This window comes from Salvia miltiorrhiza, chromosome 7 (assembly GCF_028751815.1).
Source record: "Salvia miltiorrhiza cultivar Shanhuang (shh) chromosome 7, IMPLAD_Smil_shh, whole genome shotgun sequence".
Taxonomy (NCBI): domain Eukaryota; kingdom Viridiplantae; phylum Streptophyta; class Magnoliopsida; order Lamiales; family Lamiaceae; genus Salvia; species Salvia miltiorrhiza.
The window spans coordinates 39,071,083-39,086,060 of NC_080393.1; the positions used below are offsets into that span (position 1 = coordinate 39,071,083).

General features: G+C 38.9%; 1 protein-coding gene and 2 long non-coding RNA genes across 3 annotated transcripts; 2 read left to right on the plus strand and 1 right to left on the minus strand.

The window, feature by feature from the left end:
- Positions 1-1,689: 1,689 nt before the first annotated feature.
- On the plus strand, positions 1,690-5,234 carry LOC130992911 (uncharacterized). The gene is made up of 3 exons (XR_009091471.1): positions 1,690-2,399; positions 4,237-4,316; positions 4,915-5,234. It is a non-coding gene; the product is annotated as an uncharacterized LOC130992911 (long non-coding RNA).
- A 2,065-nt stretch (positions 5,235-7,299) lies between these two features.
- On the plus strand, positions 7,300-9,827 carry LOC130992918 (uncharacterized). The gene is made up of 2 exons (XR_009091477.1): positions 7,300-8,531; positions 9,385-9,827. It is a non-coding gene; the product is annotated as an uncharacterized LOC130992918 (long non-coding RNA).
- Positions 9,828-10,774: 947 nt separating this feature from the next.
- On the minus strand, positions 10,775-12,594 carry LOC130992882 (protein CANDIDATE G-PROTEIN COUPLED RECEPTOR 7). The gene has a single exon (XM_057917640.1). The coding sequence runs from the start codon at positions 12,385-12,387 to the stop codon at positions 11,068-11,070; it is 1,320 nt and encodes a 439-aa protein (XP_057773623.1). The 5' UTR covers positions 12,388-12,594; the 3' UTR covers positions 10,775-11,067.
- Between the last annotated feature and the right edge of the window lie 2,384 nt (positions 12,595-14,978).

The following is a 14,978-nucleotide window of genomic DNA, read 5'->3' on the forward strand; positions in this document are numbered from 1 at the left end:
TTTCCAAAATTTTATGGTATTAACCTTATTGAGTTAGCTAGATATCCACAAAATTTGAGCCCAGTTTGACAACATTTACTATAAAAATAAAAAAATAAAAAAAAAAAATCCAAGTTTTCGATTGCTCAAAACTGCCGAATATGGTAGACTGTAGTAAAATAGTCATATCTCCTACAATACTTGGAGTTTTTGACTCTATTTTTTTTTTATATGAAAATAGACTCGATGACCTTTCTTTTGGTATGAGTCTCGAGTCCAGGAGGTGTCGGAGTAAGAACAGGTTAGATTTTGAAGTTGAGTCAGTGTAAAAACAGAGCATGTTTTGATAATGTTTGATTGTGTTTTCTTATGTGCCTTATGTGATTGTGTTGTCTATGTGTTGAATGAGATTAGACGAGCCTTATATGAGAGATAAATCGAGACTTAGTACCATGATTTTCTTGAAACCTATCCTTGAACTTAAGGATTTGAGATGAGTGGAGAGTTTATATAAAGTTGAGTAAAGAGATAGAATATGAGATAGAGCATGAGTTAAGGCTTTATGAGTATGGATTTTAAAATGATTAAAATGTTTTAAATCAATTCCTTTTTAATGGAGTTTAAAATGCTTATTTAAGTCATTTATAAATGAATAATGAGAAATGCGTAAAGAAGTTCGTAAATGAATCGCGGCATGAGATTTTCAATTTCCCTAGTAAACTAAGGAGATATTATGAAGGAACAAGCAATGAACGAGACTCTCACCACCGAGTCACTACAACAATCAGAGAAGGAAAAAGTTTACGCACAAACAAGATATGTACACCACCTCAAGATGGAGGTAAAGAAAAAGGAAATGGAAGGAAAGCACTAGAACTAAACTTAAGGTATAACCCAACCCCAAGGCTAGTAGGCTCAAGCTAAGAGAGTGAATGCTTTGACTAAAGTGCCAGAAGCTACAGCAAGAATAAAGTTGGAACGCCACCACAATGGAAACTTAGAAAACCACATTAAATAATCATTTGAAAATGAGAAAATGAGTTTACATGGCAGAAGGAGTGCCATTAATCTTTAAGTGAAAGTTACCAAGATAATGAGAAAAGTTTGATGTTAGAATTTCCTAGTCAAATCTGAGAAGGTGACTTAGGACAAAGGAAACAATTAAGGTAGTTCACCACTTTACTAAGATGAAATGGGTGAAAGAATGTTGTTAGGTCCTGAACTGGTCCAACAGATGATTGAGAAAGTTGACCACATCAAACAAAGAATCAAAGAAACTCAAGATAGACAAAAGTCTTACGCCGATAAACGCCGATCGGAATTAGAATTTAATGTTGGGGATCGAGTTTTCCTCAAAGTCTCTCCCTCAAAGGGAGTTATACGTTTTGGAAAGAGGAGCAAGTTACGACCCCGTTATATAGGACCTTTTGAGATCCTAGATAAGTTAGGCCTTTGTAGCCTATAAGTTGGCTCTGCCACCAAGCATTGTGGATGTATACAATACGTATAGCACCTCGCAATTAAGAAAGCATGTGATTAAGCAAGATAAAGTAGTCCTAGCCAGGACCTAAGTTGTGATGAGAAATCAGTCCAGATACTTGATCGCAAGATTCAAGTTTTACGAGGCAATAATATTGTTCTTGTCATGTAGTGGAACCATCACAGGATGGAAAAGGCCACAAAAGAGATGAATGAAACGAATGACTAGTATCACAAGATAGAACACCAGATATGCAATTTCGAGGACGAAATTTTAATAAGGAGGGAGGAATGTAACACCCCGCTTTTTCCTAGCTAAATTTAGAGTAATTTTGAACTTAGAAGTCGGGAGGATTCACGCCGGATATAAAGAAAATGAATTTATTTTTAATTCCAACAAAAATAATTTACAAAAACATTTGTAAATTTAGTTATTGAATTTATGTGCGTCGCATATTTATTTAAAGCATTTTCACGAGCTTTTAGTCAACAAACCCTGAAGAATTATTACAGTTTTTATAGTACAACCCGGAAGATTTTTTTTATTTTATTTTATTTTATTCCACTACTCCCACCTACTCTCCACCTTTCCTCCCACTTTCCCTTCCACTACTCCCACCACCAACTTCCACTGCACCTTTCCTTCCACTTATTCCATCAACCACCGACTCCCTCACAATTTTATATCACCTTCCCTTTACACCACTATACCAACTAAAACATTTTATATCAGCTAAGGGAAGCTTTAACTCTGTTTCAAACAAATCACCACAATTTATTCTCACAAGAAAAACGCAGATGGAGGGCCTTATTCACCAAATTCCCTCTTTCAAGAACAGAACTTGAACTTACAAAGTTTTTGTTGCTGCATGCTTTCACACCACAAGAAGCTTGGTTTTAAAGGACTCTCCCTCAACAGATCAACAAATCAGTATCACAAGGTTTTCTCCACACTGAATAGATCCTAGACCTTGCCTTAAATATTTATTTTCGCAACAATTGTTTTAGAACTCAAGGCCTTTCCCCAAAATTTCAACTTCACCGAGCATCAGATAGAAATGCATACATATACATATATTTAGTGCATCTTTTCGATCATAAACATACTTTACTATGAAAATAGATATGTATACATAATCTGTGCATATACATCAATGAAAGCATGATTTGTTTTAAAAATGAAAAGAAGAGTAGAAAAAAAAAAAGTCTTGAAGCTTTAACTTTCTCTGTTCGAACTTGTTGTGTTGAGTCGGGAGGTGGACGGAGGCACGGCACGGCAGCGGCGCTGCTGTCGCCCGGCCACGGTGAGAGAGAGGGAGCTAGGGCTCGGGCGCCGCTCTTCGCGGTGGGATGTCGGGCCTGTTTCAGCCGAGAGAAGAGTGAAGCCGAGGGTGCATGTCTTCTGTTGGCTGGGTCAGAACTTGTCGGCGGCGGTCTGGCAGCCGCTGTTCGTCGGAGGGAGATGAGGGAGGCTGGGTTTGGCGGCGGTGGTGCCGCTGCTGCCCAGCCAAGGACGGGCAGAGAGGGAGTTTCAGAGGGTGAGCGGCGACGGCGGGGCGAAGCTACTGCCATCGGCTGCCGAGTCAAGTCAGGGAAGGGGCGTTTGGCTGTGAGCCGGCAGACGGCTGTAGTGGCGTGAAGCTGCTGCTGTCAGTCTGGCCGAGTAAGTGAGAGAGAGAGAAAACTTGAGGGCGGTGGTCGTGGATTTGGGCTTCGGCTGCTGTATTTCAAGGCACCGCTCCTCGCCGGGGGCCGTGAGCGGCGCAAGGAGCGTCTGCGTGTGTGGGTTCTTATGAGGGAGATCGAGGAAGATGGAGGCGGCAGCCTTCCAGCCGTGAGTTCGCCGGAGATGAGTCGCAGCGGCCGGAAGAGAGAGAGAGAGAGATCGCCGCTGCTGAGTGTGTTCCCGGTGACTGGTGTGTGTGTGTGCGTGCGTCTGTGAGTGTGAGAGTGACGAGATGGGGGGGATGGCGCGGCGTGTGTTGGTTTGTGAGGTGGGGGAAGAGTGAGAGGGAGACTTGAGGTCGAAGGGAAGGAGAGAGGAGGCGGAGCCGCCGGCCTCCGGGGACGGTGCTGCCGTCCGGTGGTGGTGGCGGGAGAGGCAGAGAGCGAGAGAGAGTGAGCGGCTGTGAGGAAGAGAGATGTGTGAGTGTGAGTCTGTGACCGATGGGGGAAGAAAAGGGGGGTGGGGATATTGGGCTAGGGTTGGGCTTGGGAGTTGGGTTTTGCAGATGGGCCGATTTTAATTTAATTGGCTGATGGGCCTTGCTTTATTTTTTTTCAGTTGGGTCTCTTTTATTTAAAAGATGGGCTGCAGTATTCTATTAAGGTGCTGGGCCCTTTATTTAATTAAAACAGTTGGACCAATTTTAAAGAGGTTTTGGGCTTTGCAGTTCTTAATAAAATGGACTAAACTTATTAATTAATTGGACTTCATAATTGAGTTTGATTCATTATTATTTTAAAGAATTATTTGCATAATAATATTATATTATTATTATGTGCATATTTTAAGTGAATTACTTATTATATGCTAAGCATGACATGAAATTGCATTTATACTTGCAATAAAAGTATTTAATTGGTTTTAATTATAATTCCAATTTTTAAGAAAATCGAGTAAGGATATTGTTGGTGTCCTTAACTCAAGAATTTAGTTTTCAATTATTTATTTACTAAATTTTGGAAACCCGGCGTGATGAATCAAGTATGTTTAGTACATCCACTAAGACTTTAAGTTAGCTTCACGAGACCTATTAAGAATAGAATTTCTTGTAGGCTTTGTGACCAGGGGGATTAGCGCTGCTTCCCAAGACAGGTTTATATGTGATTATGATCTTCAGGCTTTGCCTAACCAGGTGGGCATTACTTTTACTATACGTATATAGAGATCCCCTGCGTGTCGTAGGCCTCTTATACGAATATATATGCATGAGATGATTTTAACTGTTAATTTCAGTTTATTATTATGCCCAAATGATAAATGACTCTTATGAAATGAAAATGAAATGTTTATGAAATGAAATGAAATGTTTATGAAATGATTGACTGCCAAAAATGTTTATGTTTTTATATGTATCCTATCTGTGTTGGTTCGCCAATTTTAAAGGAAATCCAATTGGGATCCTATGCTAGACAAAGGTCGCTAGCTAGGGTTAACGTGTACACTTATGGAGACCGCGAGTCGCTTGCGACCGGTCTTGGCGTCCGTGGTAAGGAGGCCTCCTTCCCGGCGCGTGACAGAAAGGAACAGATATGGATCATATGAAGGAAAATGATCGGCCGATCGACTTTATGAAAATGAAAGAAATATTTTAGTAAGCGCAGGTCATTTAAGAAAACCCCTGTGTGTTACTGTTATGGCAGTTCAATTTATATATGTATGCATGTTGTATTTTCGGCTATGCCCACTGAGTATTTTTATACTCAGCCCTGCATGTATTTCTAAATGTGCAGGTTGAGCAGTTGATGGAATGGAATGATGTTGAGCGGGTGTTCCTTTGACATTTCAAGAAATGTAACCTTGAGGATACATCTTCATATGTATATCTCACACGTTTTTCCGCTGCAAAACACTTTGATTAGGATAACTCTATGTTATGAAGTTGTGACACGTGTTATTGGGTAACCCACCTTAATCAGTTCTCCTTTATGTGTATGTGTTATAAGTATCCAAATGATCATATATGATCATAGTTTTTTTTATTTATGAGTGACATTTCCATATACTTTAATGTTAAGTAATTGTCCATTTCCATTTCTTATTGTTCACCCCAAGTCATAACCCCGGTTAACCCGTCATTGGGATAGTGGGCTGTGACACATGGTGTGAATAAATCATCTCCGTTAGATTAGATAAGATCAACGGATGAGATTACTTTTCTCTTCTTTCTTACATTTAACCTTTTCCATTGAACCTGTATATATATATACATATATATGGAAGAGTTCAATGAAGACCACTCTCCTATATAGAGAATGAAGACCAAATCAGAGCCATTGATCTCACCAAATTCAATGAATCAGATTCATCCGAATTCTTCAAGTTTAGGAAATCCCGTAAATTCCTCATTTTCCAATTCTGGGAACCAACGGACATTATTATGAACTTACGAACATAAGTATGTTTATTTGTATGTTCATTTATTTTTATATGAACATATCGACGAACATTAATATGTTCATTTGTTTTTTATACGAACACATCGACGAATATTAGTATGTTCGTAAGTTCATAATAATGTTCGTTGGTTCCCAGAATTGAAAAATGAGGAATTTACGGGATTTTCTAAAATTGAAGAATTCAGATTAATCTGATTCATTGATTTTGGTGAGATCAATGGCTCTAATTTGATCTCTATTCTCTATATATGGAAGTGGTCTCTATTGAAGCTGACTACAAGCAAAAAAAAATAGAGAATAGAGAAGCATTTGATCTTTTTGTTTCGATTCGTTGGACATGTTATTTCAACCTTTTGGTTAATTAGTAGCAACCCCCTTTATACAAGTTGTCATGTAGGATTAGAACCTTTACAACCCAATTGTTATAGTGAGTTCTCATCAACCTCTTTAATCAGAAGATGCTTATTTGAGTTGGCTATGTATCTCAGTAAGATGAGAACCTTCATGATTTATGCATAAGCATGGGGTATATAATGAATCATTTAAAGATTATCGTAAGCCAGCCTTTGAGGTTGTATCAGATTATGTTAGAGTAAACCCATTTGATACATTTTATGGCAATCAGACATCCGCCTAAAAAAAAAAAAAAGGTCGCCCTAGGAGAAGCATTAACAATCGCGAAAACCATAATGCGATATCAGGAGAACCACAAACCGACCAAGAACCTAACCCACCTCCTCCACCCCCAACTAGGAGAGTCGAAGAACTTTTAAGACGGAGTTCACCTACGTTTGGTTGAACGAGTAAACCGATTGAGGTCGAGAAACCTGAGGTCATTTGTGATTGAGAAATGTAGAAGCTAAGAAAAAGAAGCGGCTAGCCTAAGAATCTCGGAGTATGCAAATTTCGAGACGAAATTTTTGTTAAGGGTGGTAGTATGTAGTATCCCGTCCTTTTTAATTATGGATTAAGTCAGTAAATGCAATTATTATATTTTGCACATTCCAGATATTGATCATATAGATTATGACTATTGGATAAGTTAATTTAGTGATACGATATCTAGAGTGTGAATTAATTTATGTCTAATTAGCTACACGCGAGAATCGCATGCAAATTATTGAGCAAGTCAATAATTATTTTCTTTTGATTAATGACTGACTTAGCAAAGTCGTTATTATTTCCACATGCGATAGAAATATATTATTTTTTTTTATTTACTTGAAGCTGGGATTAAATTCCGAATTGAAACACGAGTTAAATTAGAGACTTAATTCGCTCTCAATTTTTTTTAGACAACCAATATTAGAGAGATTCGAAGTTAGTTTTATAGATACATGATTGATACAAGACTGACCACCTTATTTGCCTCCTCGCATTTTTTTCCCTACTTACTATCAATCTCTACATTACTAGGTATGTACACAAAATCAAAAGAAAAATCTGCATAGTACAAAAGCAAGTAGCAGCGCTTTTTTTCTTTCCTTCCCCTGTAACCAAGACCATACCATAGTACAAGTAGGTGGTCATTCCACCATACCCTATGCTGCCTGCACCATCTTTCAAACCCATGAGAGTAACAACCACCAACTTCACTCCTTATAATATCACCCACCAAATCCTTCTCTCTTTACGCATCAACAACTTAAGGAAGTTGTCATAGTTGCTGCAAGATTCGAGAGGTAAGATTGACCTGATCCTCTCCAGTTTCTTCCTAAGTTCCTCCTGCATTGTTAAGCAAACAAAATACACAATTTGTTTTCAGCTATCTTCTCATTGAACTCAACATCACCGCAGCCAACCAAAAGCACAAACATTCGCAAGGTGATTGCTAATCTCATTTTACTCTAGTTCATGTTACATGTTTCACACCAACAAGTATGCTTATGTTTTAGAAAGTCAGAATAAAGAATTGAGATATATATGCATAATGGATTAGCAAAGTCACGTTTCAGTAATACAGATTTACCCATCTTATGTAGAATGTCCTATGCGTTTATGATTCCCACTAGACTCTAGAAATTAGATGCTAACACAGTAGCAACCCCACAACGCCATTAATCCCTTGCACATATAGTATATAGAACCAAGACTTCACGCAGATTTAAGAAGTTAACTTAGAACAGAAGAAAAATGGAAGGGGACTAGATTGATGTACCTGTTCAGTCGAACCGAGGGAACGACGACGAGCCCTTGCTGCCTCGCCGAAATATGAGTAAAGCAGCAACGGCGAGGTGAAGAGTCAGGCCCGTCGACTCCGAGAACGACAGCAGCGACGGCCTACCCTTCTCTGCCGGAACCCAGAGGACGGCGAAAGAAGACCCATCCCTTGAGTTCGAAAGCGGAAAGAACTGAGGAGGGGATGACGTCTATAGCCTCATCAGAAGCTCAGGGGCGGTGGCGTCCGCCAGAGGCGGCGATAAATTCCGAGAGATGAGAAAAGGCTACGGCTTGAGCGTGAATCTATTTTCATGTTGGGCCGAGATTCTCTACTAAATTCAGATTGGGCTGCATTTAAGTAGAAGTGATTGGGCTGTTTGTATTTCCTTTATGAAAGTCCGATTAAAGACTAGTTCAAGTTTTATTAAGTGATTAATTGGATTTAGCTATTTCCTCGTAATAGATTACAGAAAGCAGATCTATTTAATTAGTAAGCGGGTTAGTATACCTAAGATGAGTGGATTAATTAAGATTATTAATCTGATCTCATAAGCCGAGTTTATGTTATTAATTGATCCTATAGTGCGGGTTATTAATAGAAATTCTTGGATTATTATTTTAGAATAATAATTCTTGAATAAGAGAGTCATGCATAGTTAAATAACGCATTCTCATTAAATTGAGAATTTTTCTCGAGCAATGTCTTATTTTATTTTCTCATTACTAAGGTCAAGCGCGAGAGTAAGGGCTACTCAAGGAGTCACAGTACCTTAGAAAAGCTTTGCCATCAGGTGGGCATTTCTTACGCATAAAATAAAATGCTATTGTAGAACTATTAAAGACTTTATGCTTTTAAAAAAAAATTATACTTTATTACGCTTAATTGAGTTATGCCCTATTATGCTTAAATGAGTTATGGTTTATTACACTTAAATTGAGTTACGCTTTATTATACGCCTAAATGTTCTACGCTTTAGTCTTTACGCTTTGTTACGCCTGTATGATTTATATATGCTTTGTTATGCTTGAATGCTTTACACTTATTATTAATGCCTACGTGATGATGTTAACGAGTTCGAATCCTGAGCGGATAGCTATCCTGCCAGAATTTAAATATACAATGCGACCGTGAGTCAATGCTAGCGTTTGTTGGGGGAGGCCTCCCTCAACAGTACGACGCCGTGTCCGCTGAGGGAGGCCTCCCTCACGGCGCAATGCCTATGTTTGTTGAGGAAGGTCTTCCTCACGACACGATGCTTATTAAGACTTTTGATGATGAAGAATGCACTCACGCTATTATTATATAAAATAAATGAAATAAAATCATAATTAAAGGTTAAATGATCACCCTTCGATTAAGCAAGATTGACACACAGGATTTGGTCTTTATTCTTTATCTAAGGGAGTGGTCTTCATTAAACTCTCCCCTATATATATATAGTTAGGATCGAGTGAGAACCGTATCTTTTTGTGATAACGAAGAACCATGAAAACTGTCTTTTATTCTCTGTTCTCACAAAAAGATGTAATTCTCACCCGATCCTAACCCTATACATATATGGAAGGAATACTGTATAAGCATTTCTCAAGTTTGACGCCTATTAAGTTTGTACCAAAATTTATGTTAATTAAATTCTTCCCCAGGTACCGCATGTTTTTAGGCCACAAACAATACTTTGTTTCTTCTGATGCGGGTCAAGGAAAAATGCAGTGGTACACGTTTCACGAGTTAGACGTGGATATTCCACCAAGTCTCAGCCGCTGCACTTGAGAATACGACCATTGGCGAGGCCAATCTACAGCCCAAAGACGCTCGAATCAAAGACCAAGCTCTCGGGCCCGACTGACTCCACCGAGGCGGGGATCCAATCAACGGCAAAGAGGACATGGTGCTAGTACTAGCGGCAGAGTGAAGACAGCGGCAGCGGCGATGAAGACCACCACCGCAATCAGTGAAGTGGTCGGCAAAGAGAGAGAGAGAGGAGATTGAGAGAAGAGAAAAATTAATGGTAGGATATATTTGTATTTTTGCACACAAAATAACTAATTTTTAAAAAATTTATGTGAGTGAACAATTTTTATTTTTACTATAACAAAGTGGATATTTCATACAAGACTATATATATACGAAAAAAGAAAAAAACAACGATTCACCAACGTCATTCAAGAACAGTAACATATTGACCTCCGATACATCGCAAGTATTTTTCTACAGATTTCTCGATTTATATGCAATGAAATAATATCACAATAAAAGAAATTGTACGGCATATCGGCCAAAATACTCGAAAAATACCATAGATAAAAGGCACCGACACAGTACACACGAGGAAAGAGTTAGCTTTCATATATGCCTTGATATCCTACATAGTAAGTGATGGTTCTCAGGAATTTCCAGCATATGAAAATGAAATACCTATTAAAAAAACAAGAAAAAGAAAGAAGCAAATTCCATTTTACCTGGGCCAGAATCAAGTTAGGCCAACATGGTATTAGAATTCCCTGCTGTAATGAATGTTGGATTGGAAAAAGAATTTCAAATCTCCATCACCAAGTAAGTTTTGATGTAGCATAAGAACGACTAACAACCTTGTCTCAAAACAATGTGAAACTTCACCACAACAATGCTGTATAGATCAACTAATCCAAATAACAATGTTTTAGATCAACTAATCTAACATGAAGAATTCAACATCAACTCTCAACACAGAAGCCTCACTGTAAGTAAGAATGAAAGGAACACTAAACTATAATGAAATCTGAATCCAAGTATCAAATAGATCATCATTCCCACGTCTAAACTCCTCAATGCTGCATTAGGATAAATAGAAGTTGGATTTGAGGGGAAATCTGTAAAATGGCTCATATTGTGTGGATCTCAAGTCCAACTCAAATGGTTCCATATCTTATGGTTTTCAATCCAACACAATCAATACCTGCAATCATAGCTCATGATACGAGCTCAAAGATTTGAAATCTACTCTGATAAGCAAGTATGGATCACTAAAAAGAACCTAAATGTACAATTGGTATATGAATCAGAAGCCATGTCATGATCGATCATACAAAGACTAAGATACAGCAAGATCAACGAGATTTATAACAACATTATTCTCTAGAGTTCTCATCTATCCATTTTCTTCAACAAAATTGACAAGACACAATCCAACTTTGTGAATTTGAAATCTAGTTCATGTATATATAAACCATGGCGAAAAATAAAATCAAAGTAAAAAAGAAAAAGATACACAGAGGAAGAACTAGACAACCTGTATAAGGGGTGGAGAGCATTCTTCACTAGGAGGAGGATGCAAATGCTACATCCTTTCATAACTCAAACTCATCTTCGAGCTTCAATTGCTCTGCCGCTGCCTCTTCCTCTTCATCATCAATCACAAAATAAGGATTATGGACCTCGGGCCGGAACTTGTACCCTGTGAACACATAGAATGCCAAGGTAGCCAACTCCCCCGCAACAACGCTAGTCCAGAAATACTTATACGAAGTAATAGTTTCGAGAGCATAGACCACAACCCGAGTGAAGTAAATGTAGCATATGACCACAATGTAATACTGCCTAAACAAAGTGAGCTTCATCAAATTGACTGCAGCCTTGCCATCTGTCTTGGCAGCCTCGCGCAAGTTCTTGATCGACCAAACAATGGGGAAAAGCACGGCACAGCAGCAGATGACATCCACGAGCAAGAACACCTGCTTCCACGCGATCCAATCCTGCCCAAACGGCCCCGTCTCATCAATCACAACCTGAGCTATATTCGCGATAACCTGAAGGGGAATCACGATCATCAAAACCTTCTTCTCCTTATCCTGCAAATACGGCTTCAGAAACGACCATCCAGTCCCGATCAACACAATCAAGGAGAACAGAGTAATGCCCTTCAAGAAACTGAATATGTAAAACAGCACATCCCAACCGTGCGCCGATCCCGTGCGCTTAATATACGATTTGTCTTCGGCCTCACACACTAAATTCAAAGCTTTCAGCAATACCACAGCCAACATAAAGAAATGGATTCCAAAAACAGTCGATCTCTTCTTGTACAAAACATTGATCCAAACGGCGGCCATAATGAAATAGATCAGGGAGAGCAGGAAGTAAACCCTAGGTAGAATTGTTTTACCGGCGGAGAGATAATCGCGGCGGTTGGACCTGCCGCCTTCCAAGTTGTACATCGCGGAGCGGACGTTCATCGAGACCTTGAGCTGCGGGAGGCAGTTAGCGAAGATGAGCGTGTACTGATCGGCCGAGGACTCGGCGTAGGAGAAATTGAAGGCGGAGGCGGTTGGGGTGGGGAGTTGGTCGAAGGTGAAGACCCGCTTGATGGCGTCGGATCCGAGGACGCAGTTGATCTGCGCGTCCTCGATTTGCTGAAGCACGTGCGCCCACGCGTCGATGGTGCAGAGGAAGAATCCGACCTTGGAGAGCTCAGACGGGTCAGGGCTGGATCCGGAGCCGGAGAGGGAGAGGTGGGTCACGTTGAGCTCGAGCTGACCGCGGTGGGTGAAGCCGAACTCGTCGAGGAGGATTAAGGGCCGGCCATCGGATCGGGTCTCGGTGGACCGGATCTCGGCCGCGGCGAGGGCGGCGGAGGCCAGAAGGATTAGGAGGAGGAGAGGGAGAGACATTTTAGAGTCGGGTAGGGTCGGATCTCACTCTCTCGGTCTCGGGTCGAGTGGAGTGAAGAAAAGGGGGAAAGGAAATGGTTTGAGATTTCTTGCTTTGGGGTTTTATTCAATCGCCCTTCCTCAAGGAATTTAGCGCATGTCGGCCTTGCCGAAGCTTCCTAGAAATTTATAAGGATTAAGTAAGGATTACTGATGTCTTCCATTTTCTTTTCCTTTTATAAGGATTAAGTAAGGATTACTGATGTCTTCCATTTTCTTTTCCTTTTTTCACTTTGCTTCTAAAATCTTCTCATTAGATACCACATGTGAATTTTTTCCAAGTAAATAATCTTAATTTTCTAACAATTCCTAAAAATTTCATGTTAGAAAGATAAATGTTTAGTAGAGTGAGAATTAAATACGAGATATCTCAATCTTTAAAAGGAAATACAAAATATCTATTTATTAATAAGAGCATCAGCAGTGGGGTGACCTGATAGAGGCGGACTAATTGGATCAGTGAGGCTGCAGTGGGATTGACATAATAGCTGACCTAATCTTTTTAGTTTTGATTATTGTATTTTTCATTTAATTTTAATTGCAAAAATTTAAATAACACACTTTACTTCAAATTAAACTTTATTAATTTAAAAAATCCTAAAGATTACATTAAAAAAAATTAAAACTCAAACAATCGAATAAACGAGAATCAAACAAAAAAAAAACAACGATCAAATGGCAAATTTCCTTTAATTTCGAATTTGAAATATATATTTTTTTAATAGGCGCGCGTGTATAACACGCGCCCGGATTTTTGCCCATCGTATCTGACTCAACCTAAACACCTCTATATTGACTTGCAATAGAACAAGGACATTCTAGCAGTGATAAGCTAACCCAAAGTCGTCTCTCAAGGAAGATCTTTAAGGGCAATTAATTATGTCACAACAAAAACTATAAACTATGGATTTAAAGCTGTAAAATTATCTAAAGCTGGGAAAAGTAAACTTAACTAGAAACATAAATTAAAGAATTATCTAGGCATGAAAAGAATTATTAACTAATGCGTGTAAATTAAACTTAACTAAAACTTAATCTTAAAATTATCTAGGCAAGAAACTATTAAACCCTAGGCAAAGTTAAATGAACTTAAAGTAAAGAATTAACTAGGCAAATTGAATTTAAATAACTTTAATTAAAATCTCTAATCTAATCTAACTAAGCAGAAACTAAATTGCATAATTGAAATTGCATAATTTAAATTGCAGAATTTAAATTGCATAAATTAAAGAAACGCGGGTAAAAGCAAATAAATAAACTTGATTAAAGAAATACCGTAATTCGTCTCGAGAAGTAATCTGTCACGTAATCACAACTCTAAACGGAAACTAATCTAAAACATGAATTGAAAGAACTATACTAAACTAACTAAGAACAATAATCGAAACTAACACTAGAAAAGCAATAAACCTAAGCTTTAGCTAACTTGGCGGAAACTAAAGATTAGGGCAAAAGGAATTATCTAACTACACGCCTGGAGGCAAAAGGGATTGATTTTTACAATGAATAACTAAGCCCTATTTATAGACTTCAAATTCTTCTTGATCACCATGAAAGTTACCATGCAAAGTAGAACTCTAAAGGCAATAAAATCGTGTAAGATAAGGTAACTCCAGCTGGCGTGCTCTGTAAGTCATCTCCATTCTGGCGAAAAACGTAGCTCTGGCAGCATACGCGAACTCTGGATAGTCGGCTCTGCAAAGGCGTCGCAGAGCTGAAAGTCAGCTCTGGCGACAAGTGCAGCTCTGTAAAGTTGACTCTGTCGATTAGCTCTGCTCTGTCAATCTTTACTCTGACGCGTAAGTTATACTCTGTCAAGTTTAGCTCTGCATAGGGAAGTTCAGCTCTGAAGATTTCAGCTCTGCTATGCATGTTGGCTCTGCTCTGCTACAGAGCTATCCTCGCAGCTCTGCTCTGCTCTGCAGCGCGGGCCTTCCTACTCTAGCGCGGGCTTTCCTACTCTGGCGCGGGCTTTTCAGCTCTGCAGTCCAGAGTATGCCTAGAAACACCATTCTTAGCCCAAAATCTCCAAAATTTGTACTCTTCCATCTATAAAGCCCAAATCTCCTGCAAAGCATAAAACAACACATAAAACGCACCAATTTCCAGAAGATTTATCTTAAAATGCGCACATGCAAATCCCAAAATTTAGAATAATTAAGCATAAATCAGTATCTGCCCCGACGTATCAGGCCAGCCTCGTGTCGCTCCTCGCTGCAGTGGGCGACCCGATAGGGATCATGACTCGAGCCCCCCCTATCAGGGCGCCCACTACGGATGCTGTAATACGAAAATATTCATTGTTTGAGCGTTCTAAATGAGTGTTAGAAATATGATTTATGCTTACTTATATTTAAAATTGTTAAATTATTAAAAAAATCACAATAGCTTGTGAGATCATCTCGCTAGAAATACTCTTTCCATCCTTATAAAATGTATCAACTTTTAAATGACACGAGTTTTAATAAAATGATTGAATATATTGTGAGTGAAGTAAGGGTCTCACTTTATTGTGAGTAAAAACTTATCAAAAATAGATTGGATATATTTTA